The following is a 9,569-nucleotide window of genomic DNA, read 5'->3' as shown; positions in this document are numbered from 1 at the left end:
AAAAAAAAAAAAAAAAAAAAAAAAAAGAGTGAATCAGAAATAGAAATGCTCGGTTTGAAAAGACACCAAAGATAAGAAAAGACGAGCCATCTCAGTGGCCTGGTCAGTGCCAACACACAGTCCATCAAAACCATCGAGGCCTTTGCTGGTAGCCATGAGTAGGGGGTCAACTTCAGCTCCTCTCTACTGAGATGCACCTGAACTCACCTGCCATGGGTAAGAGCTGTGCGAGGCCATGCTGGACAAGCACCTCGGTGTGCTGTGGCCAGGAAAGAAAACCGAAACTGGTTTTGCAGCTTTGTGTCTTCAGTCATTCACAGAGGCACACTGGGTAGAATCCAGCCAGAAGACTCAGGGCCTCCTGGTACTCTGGGAATTTTTTTAATTTTTGTTTTAATCCACAAACGTGAATTTGGGGAATTACAACACCATTTGAGAGACTTAGCAGCAGGTGCTGGAGAGTTCAGTGTTTATGTTTAGATATACTTCAAAAATGAACATATTTCAGGAATAATAGGTAAAGGTTTTAGTTTGCTTTGAGATGGGGTCTTCCTAGGTAGCTCAGGCTGACCTTGAATTCATGATCTTCATGTGTCAGCCTCCCAAGGGCTAGGGTTACTGAGATTTCAGGGGAATGTGTCACCATGTCTAGCGCTAAAGAGGTTTTTGAGTGCATGATATGTTAACTCTCTTCTTAATTCTACAACTTTTTGATGGCTGTTTTGGATTCTTAAAAAATAGAGTCATCATTTGCAAAAGATTAATGACCATTTAGACCTCACTCCTATCTGGATCTCACTTACATTTTGAAAGGAAGAATATATCCAACAAACTTATTTTAACTCTAGACTCTCCATCCTGTAGGGCACTTATGATACTTTAACAAAGAATGCAAGCTAGCTTGCTGTGTTGTCCAAATTATTATCTCCCTAGGTCATATACACAGATCATAAAGATAGGAAGGCCTTACATTTTTATAGTAAATGGTATTTGAAACTGCATTTATATACTCAAATTTGCACTCTTCAAATTCATAAAAATATAAGCATGAACATGTCCCTTAAGAAGTATCATGTTCTAAGCTGGGCATGGTGGCACACACCTGTAATTCCAGCACTCAGGAGGCTAAGGCAGGAGGATTGCCACAAGTCTGAGGTCAGCCTGGGCTATATAGTAAGTTTGAGGCCAGCCTGGACTACACAGTGAGACAGTCTCAAACAAACAAACAAAGCCTCATGTTCTCATATTTTCAAATTTAAGTATCTTAAAAATCACTTTTTAGAAAACTAGATAAACCACACAGATACCACATAAAGGCTTGAGAAGGTTCCCGTGTCAGGAGAATCGGCAGCTGGCAGAGTACAGTGCACCATCAGGACTGCACAGCATTTCTGACAACACTTGGGAACATCTCTGAGAACCTAATTTTAAACACTGATGCAAATGGGATTACATGAAATTGCCACCGGTTCTTCCATGTGATCAAGGGACTTTTCTGAAAGCAAGAAGGGGCCTTCTATAATGCAGGTATTTACAGTAAGTACCTCTAAGAGATAGAAAGATACCTATTTTGGTAAAACATTTTGCATCTGCTGGAAGCTATAAATAACAAAGCAGTCTGACCTGAAAGATGAAGGCCTAGCCCTTGCAAAGGCCATGGAGCTCTGCCAGCTGCAAGATTCCTGACTGGCATTTAGAAGCAGCAATGGGAAATGAAAGGAGCTTCTCATCACAGGAAGAGCCCAGGGAAGAGACAGAGCTCCAATTGTATCCAATTCCATATTTAAAAATATATAACGTGGACAAAGGAGACCGGTTAGGGAATACCCATCAAACAATGCCTCCTACATTCAGGTGTGACTTTTTGGCCCTAGGCAGTTACTCCCAGTAACTATGGCGACCATGGTATAGGCTTTACTTGTGCTGTGTTTTCTGCACTATATTTTTTAAATTATTATGGGCCACAGGAAGGGAATATTGGATTGAGTGTATTTCATCAAACATCTACTTGCAAGTCTGCCAAGGGCTTTATTAACTGTAAGGACGCAGGGAGCCCAGTCTCTGTATTTTTAGTTGTAGCCAGTCACATGACATTTAGACCACTGCAACTGCCATCTAATCGGTGTCCCTGCATCCGTCCTTGCTTCATGCTTCACATCACATCTAACTCAACACAGCAGGCACAGCGATCCTCCCTAAGGGTGCTCAAATCTCATCACTGCAACTCTCTAGCTTCAGTGGCCAGCACACTTTAAAAAGCCCTAAATCCTTATCATGACCGAGGAGAGCCCTAATGAACTCTGGCCTCTTTGATAATAATCTCTCTTCCTTCCTGCTGCTTATTGCACCTTTGCTGTGGTGGACTCTTTTGCTGTCCCTTGATCATATCTGGTGGACTCCTGCAGTCCCTTGATTGTATCAGCCACCCTCCGGCAGAGCTTGAATGCCTTAGCACTTGTTGTACCTGTAAGTGATTTTCAATTACAGTCTTTACCCTCGAGCAATTTTACTGTAAAACCCTTTCTTTTCAGGGGAATTATTTTCTATACTTACAAAATGCTATGCTGTCTCTGGACAGAATATACCTACACATTATTATCTCTTATCCCTAGTTCCAAAGCTCATTGACAAAGTTGATACAAAATGAGGAAGACTGCCCACATTTTTATTTTGTGGCGAATAAGGGATTTTCCATTTCAAGTGTTTCTGTCTCCAAATTTAGTTTGCAAAATTCTCATTTCAGTAACTCCTCACCCACATGGCCCAAACTAAAACACCAATAGCGACGTGAACTAATAAACTTGCTTTCCATGTGCTGTGTGTGCTCTTTTGTGACCACTGAATGGTTTTTAGGATCACTCCAAGTCATATGAAACCACTTTGTGAAACTTTTAAGTTAGATGACTTTGCAAGTTACTGATTAAAAGACTAACATCTTGCCTCACAGTAAGCGGCCCAGGGAAGCCATGGGGAGAAAAGAGATCAAAATAGAATTAGAATTCATACTTGATGGCCTCAAGCTGATTTCTTCAGTCATTTGCAATCATAAGTGTATTTTAGTTTTGTGCACCTTAGGGAGTAGTGTTATGGAGGTAAAGTGGACATATGGAGAGACCCTGAGACTCCAGTAACAGAAGATCGGAGAGTTAGGAGAAAAGACTGGTACAGAATGAAAATGTAGGCTTGTAGATAATGCAGAAGGAAATGTTGTAAAACTACAAAAAAAAATTATCAAATATTTATTAGGTAAGTAAGTGTCGGCAAATGCCAAGGCTGAGGCGCTGGACCTCCTCTGATAGACTACTGCCATTTACACTGAAGCAGAATTTGAGCTACAGAACCCAGAGTCCTAGCATCAGAGACAAAATGTCATAGTGTTTATGAAGAACTCATGCAAAGATAAAAAAATCAATCCATCAATAACAGATCTTTCAACTCTGCAAGAGGACACTAAACCAAATCTGAACTGGAGGATGAGTACTAGGGTAACATCTGTGGTCCGAGGGAAATGTGCAAAGTGGGAAAAGCAAGGGGGAAAGAGCGAAGCTCTGGTCACCCAAGGTCATAGCCTGAAGACATTAGACACTTGGTGCTCCATCTCCAGAAGCGCATTTCGCAGAAATCAATTCTGAGCCAGTCTCAGGCTGTGAATCTGGAGGAAGAAAATCAGCTATCAGTGTGAGCTGGGCTATTTATGGCTGTGTCACCAGGGCAAGCCGCTGCAGTCTGTGAACCTGTTCCCTCATCTGTAAAGTCTCCAGACGAACACTCATTTCTTAAGAGCTATAAAAAGGATCAAACGAGAGCCTATTTACGAGTAGTTCGTAAACTCTGACTGAATCTTAAAATACCCTGAGGAATGGCAAAAGCAATGATGAAACCTGGACCCTGTCCCACAGGTTTAGACTGAGTTGTTCTAGGCTGGGCCTTGGCACCAGTGGATTCTCTTCCTCTTCTTTTCCTTCTTCTCCCTCCTTCTTCCTTTTTTTTTTTTTTTATATAGGGTCTCATTTGTAGTTCAGGCCCATCTTAAACCATGCCGGAACTCACAACAATCCTCCTGCCTCAGCCTTCTGAGTGCTGAGATTACAGGCACGGGCCATCACGCTTGGCCTGAAAGGTTCTAACAACACAGCCACTGCTACGAACCACAGACCTATTGCTAAGGCAGTGATTCTCAAAGTATCCTCAAGGATCACCCAGGGGTTGTGCCAAAATGCAGATTCAGGTTCAGCAGCAGAGAGCCTGTATGCCTGCATTTCTAACAGGCTCCCAGGTTTGTGGTGCTGTTCTCCGTTCCACTGAGTACAGCTAAGTACTACATGGCCACAAAGCACAGTGAACATGGTCATCTACTCTCTCTCCCCAAAGGAAAACTTTTAGTGACAGGGAGAAGGGTGGGTGGCACTTCAGCAAACCACTCTTACCTTCTGGTTAGGACTGTCTTCAGAATGGTTTATCTGGCTGGCACCAGGGACCGGAAGTGAGCAATGCTCAAGCATGGCTGGGGGGCAAGCATGGCACCACTGAGCACCTGAAATCAGCTCCCTCATTTTCAGCATGAGACACTTACATTGACTTCCTGGGCTCCGAAAAGCCACTACAGTGTCCCTTTGATAAAAACCACCAGATCAGGGTCTGCAGGTTTCCTTATCCTATCAAGTGCAGAAAGAATCATCCTGATGTCGCAAACAAATTGGCTACTTGCCCCTCCAATGGTGACCATCAGGTTCCTCCACCGGACGCAGTTATCACATCTCTAGCTGTGATAACAAGAGTTGTATTGAGCAGGATGTGGTCAAGCAGACCAGGAACCTTGGGCAACAGAATCTGGCTGACAAGCACATGGCAGTGCCCCCTCCATGTGATGAAGATTGGGATAAAGATTTGTGGGAACAAACTAGCACCCCAATTGTGTGGGGCACAGCCAGCTTTTGTATAAACAACAGTTCTGCTAGCAACATAGTTATGGAACGTTAAGTGTCTCTTTCTGCTCAAGTGTTCATTTTTTTCCTCCTTATTTAATTCGTGATAAAAATTGCCTGTGACTTTCAAACTGACAAGTACCTTATTTCCCCCTCCACTCTCTGAGTCCTCACTAATTTGATTCAAGAACCCTCATACTCAGAAGATCTTCTGAATATTCTGGTTTTATTTAGACTCTTCAGGCCATCTTGCTGCCTGAATATTTCCAACATAGATTAGATCTGTTTTTCTCCCTACATTCTGACTAGAAAATGTACAAACTGTCAAACTAGGTGTGGGCTATGCAGCGAAGACTGGGATGAAGAAGAGGAACGAGTGCACATGCAGAGAAGCGACATGCGTTACACCTATACTCAAAATCTGATGAAACTTCAAAGTTTAAATGTGTGAGGGCACTGGTGACTGCCCTGTGACGTGTGTAGCAGTTTAGATTTCTGAAACATGAAGGTTCTGTCTATTCTAGCACCTTATGTTCCCTTCCAGGGAGACTTCATAGCATTCTGAGACTAGTATCTGCGGGAGTTTGTTGTTTTGTTTGTTGTTGTGTTTTTGTCCTCTAGTGCTAGGGATCAAACCTAGGGCTTTGTGCATATCAAGCACATGCTGTACCATCGAGCTCCACCTCCAGCCTTTCAAGACCATTTTTGGTTGTTTTCAGCATTAATTTGGTTTAGTTTTTAAATTGTATAGCATGCAGCACTCGGGAGGCTGAGGCAGGAGGATTGCCAGGAATTTGAGGCCAACCTGAGCTACACAAGTGAGTTCAAAGCCAGCCTGAACTGCATAGTGAGACCTCATCTCAAAAACAAAACAAAACAAAACAACAACCAACAAATAAAAAAAAATCTATACAGCATGCAAAGAAATTTGGGATCTGGTATAGATAGGTAGGGACTTGGATCAAGCATATTGACAAATATTTCCAAAAATATTCTCTCTAGTGTTGTTTGCAGGTGGCAGGTAAGAAAGGGAATGAGCTTCTGAAGAAGGTCTCTTTCTAGGAGTTTTATACAAAACAAGGTACTGTCCTAATGAAGCATATCTGTCTGGTTGATTTAGTTCTAAACTCTAAAAAACAGGTCCAAGATAAGGCCCAGACAATCTTCTTTTTACTTGTAGCTGTGTGATCTTAAGTGAATGACTAGACTTTTTCTTCTGCACAGGGTGTAATACACTGGGGGGAAGGTAAAAAACCATATGCTCCCAGTTCTAATCATTTATGACTGTGCACTATAATCAACATGTCTCAATAAATGAACTTTCTTTTAAAGTTGTCGTACTATAGGAAAGTACAAAACTCTTTTGATTTTGTTTGTTTTCGTAATGACAGAACACAACTATCTGTACCACACTTGTATTCAGGATATCCTAACTAGCTTAGGAAAATCAGGTTAAGAAGTGTGAATCTTATTGCAATACAAATCGACAGAGAAATCAAATAGAAAATAGTTACCTTGTGTTTTTTAAGTATCTAAAGGAGCAAGGTAAGCTAATGTGTATCATTCATGAAAACTCCTGCTACTTTGGGAAGGCATCTCTTTGCTTATGACTAGAACTCAATCACAAAACATGGTATGTTTAGGAGTGTGAGCAATACCCACTATAGAACAGTGCCTGCCTATTTTAATTTTGGTAGCTCACAAAATAGTCCTATTTTTCTTTAGTTTCCTTTAGCTGCCAGTTTGTCTGGTTCACAAACTTTAAGAGACTGATTAGACTTTTTATGGGGCCTAGGATTTACTAGTCTACATTTAGTTTGCCAAAAATGTTTGGAGATTCCTGAAAGCTAGTACAAAGAAATGGCTCTTTATCCCTACCACTTCTGTCAGAAATTGGGAGAAGCAGCTTATCTTTGGGGCCCTCTTACTTTTCTTTGGGACCCTGTTTTTCAGAGGCTCCGCTTCCTTTAGGCTGTGAACAGTGCAAGGTAGGCAGTTGAATATTCTGCCTCAGTTTTGGTTAAAATCAAGTGCTATGGTTCAAGGTGGAAAAGGTTTCAAAAGCTTAGCCTCAGGGGGTGAAGGGAGGGCAGGGACAAGGGGAAAAAATGAGAACCAAGACCTGTCATTTAAAGGTACAAGATCCCAATGATGAATGTAACTGTACTGTATACCTAAAATGTACCAAGAAACTCAGTAAGATAAAAAAAAATTTTAAGAAAAAAGCCTCAAAGAGCTAAGTTCTTCATCTGGTCTTATCTGGGGCTTCCACATTCTACCCCAAGGAAAAGATTTGCTTTTGTAGGAAATTGCCTTTCCCGCCAAGGGTTCTAGAAGTGCCACTGTGATTTGCAAATGTTCTAACTGGAAATAAAGAAATGGAGATGATAAGTTTTGCTCCCCTGGTAGCCATATCTGAGCTAAAAAGGGAGAATATTTGGATTTAATTTCAAATAATGCACTGTAGTACTCTTTTATTGGTGAGATAAAATAGTAGCTGCTTGTGTTGGTGTCTTAGGCAAAATATATTCAGCATATATTATGCTGGCATTCTTGGAGTCCTTTGCTTATTCTTTTCACAATTCGTAGGCAAAAAGAACATTTTACTTTTTTAAAGGGGCAGATTGTGGTGGCACATACCTTAATCTTAGTGAAAGGGAATTTCTTTTTTTTGGTACTGGGGATCGAACTCGGGTCCTTGTGCTTGTGAGGCAGGCGGCAGAACCACTGAGCTAAATCCCCAGCCCTCAAAGGGAATTTCTAGGCAGATGGATATATTTCTAACAAAAAAAATAACTAAATTGGACAACTACGAGTCAACTGTTATTAAACAACTATCTGTTAACTAGGTAACTACGCTCTTTGAAGAATGTACCTGAGCAGCCATGACAACTTCTATTATTTGTCACCACAGGAGCATAACAAACTCAGAAAACCCTGCTGGAACTCTTTGCTCTGCCCACCTCAGCTGCTCTGCTTTGTGTAATTTCTGCTTCTGCTTCTGTACCTCCTGCTTGCAACCCTGTAAGACTACCGGCCCACGAATATTCTGGGCCTGACTTCTTTGGGAGAGATCCCAGTCAGGTCTATCGACGTCATAAAAGAGTTGTACACTGCCTCTTGCCTCCCTGGGTGTCTTCCTTTCCTGGATTCAACATTAGCACTGGGGAGGCAGAGGGAGGCAGAGACAGGAGGATCACCTTGAGTTCAAGGCCAGCCTGCACTAAAAACTGACACCCTGTCTCACCTCTCCCCAAAATAAATAAATAAAACAAAGGCAGGTTATTAAAATCAAGGCAATTTATAGCTGGGTGTGGTGGTGCACGCCTCTAATCCCAGTACTCTGGGAGGCTGGATCACAAATTCCAGCCCAGCCTGAACAACTTAGAAACTTAGGGAAACCCTGTTTCATAAAAGGGCTGGAAACGTAGCTCAGTACAAAGGCCCTGGGTTAAGTTCTGGGTACCACATGCCCACATGCACACACACATGCATGCACACACACACACACGCACGAGCAATTTGTATACTATGTATTTTTGGTTTTGGTGGTGTTTCTGTTGTCTTATTGTTTGTTTTTGAACTAAGTATTGAACCCAGGGCTCCACGTATGCAAGCCAGACACTACCACTGAGCTGCACTTCTATTTCTTTGTCCTATATTTTAAATTACCAAAGCTAGTCTGGCCTTAAGAAGAAGAAATCTTTAAGAAAATACAACTTTTATATGCCAATTCAATGGGTAGAATAAGGAAAAAAACTGCCTAAATTCCACGAGAAAAATACTGCAGCAACAATACTGTCACTGTCTTCCTGATACTGTTAAGGTTCCGGCACATTCACATCCTATTTTACAGACTGGCCTCTCCAGAGACCACCGAGGATGTTTCAACCTGTCACCTCACACCAACAGTCTCAGCTGGCTTTCTATTCAAGCCACACTGCGATCTGATTAATACAAACCTGCATATAAACAGGGCATTTGCCTTTTACACAGCAATTCTATTTCATTTAACTCATAAACTGAGTAACTATAAGACAACTATAAAATCTAGATTAGTATACAGCTAGGAGGAACAGCATCCTAAGCCACACAATAACCCTCGAGAACGGTCAGCAGATTTGTATTGGTATTTACCTTACTGAAAGACAGTTTTGCCAGGTATGGTGGTACATGCCTGTAATCCCAGCACTTGGGAGGCTGAGTCAGGAGGATCCCTGGGAGATCAAGACCATCCTGGGCTATATAGTGAGTTCAATGCCAGCCAGCACTACACAGCCAGACCTGTCTCAAACAACAATGCCAGGGATTGGGGTCAGTGGTTCTGCTGCCTGCCTCGCAAGTGCAAAGGCCAGAGTTCGATACCCAGTACCAACAAACAAACAAACAAACAAACAAACAAAACAACAACAACAAAAGACAGTTTTAAGACAGCCATGGTTGCACATGCCTGTAATCTCAGCTATTCAGGAATCACAAATTCAAAGCCAGCCTGGCAAATGTATCAAGACCCTGACTCAAAATAAAAAAATAAAAAGGGTTGGGCATGTAACTCAGTGAGAAGATCCTTAGTTCAAACCCCAGCACCACAAAAATAAATACTGTTTCATGTGAAACTAAAATAGTGTAAGAGACTTTGAGGAA

The 9,569-nt window shown here is 41.9% G+C and overlaps 1 protein-coding gene across 1 annotated transcript in view; it reads right to left on the bottom strand.

Annotated features, from left to right (window-relative positions):
• Positions 1–1,237: 1,237 nt before the first annotated feature.
• Tceanc (transcription elongation factor A N-terminal and central domain containing) overlaps positions 1,238–9,569 on the bottom strand; it is a 17,768-nt gene continuing 9,436 nt past the window's right edge. The window contains exon 5 of the mRNA XM_033760086.1: positions 1,238–3,652. Within this exon, the coding sequence (XP_033615977.1) occupies positions 3,623–3,652 (30 nt within the window). The 3' untranslated portion in view covers positions 1,238–3,622. The remainder of the gene's footprint in view (positions 3,653–9,569) is intronic.

The sequence above is a fragment of the Fukomys damarensis genome, unplaced genomic scaffold (genome assembly GCF_012274545.1).
Source record: "Fukomys damarensis isolate Sample0158 unplaced genomic scaffold, DMR_v1.0_HiC HiC_scaffold_39, whole genome shotgun sequence".
Taxonomy (NCBI): domain Eukaryota; kingdom Metazoa; phylum Chordata; class Mammalia; order Rodentia; family Bathyergidae; genus Fukomys; species Fukomys damarensis.
This window is presented reverse-complemented; position numbering and strand designations above follow the sequence as displayed.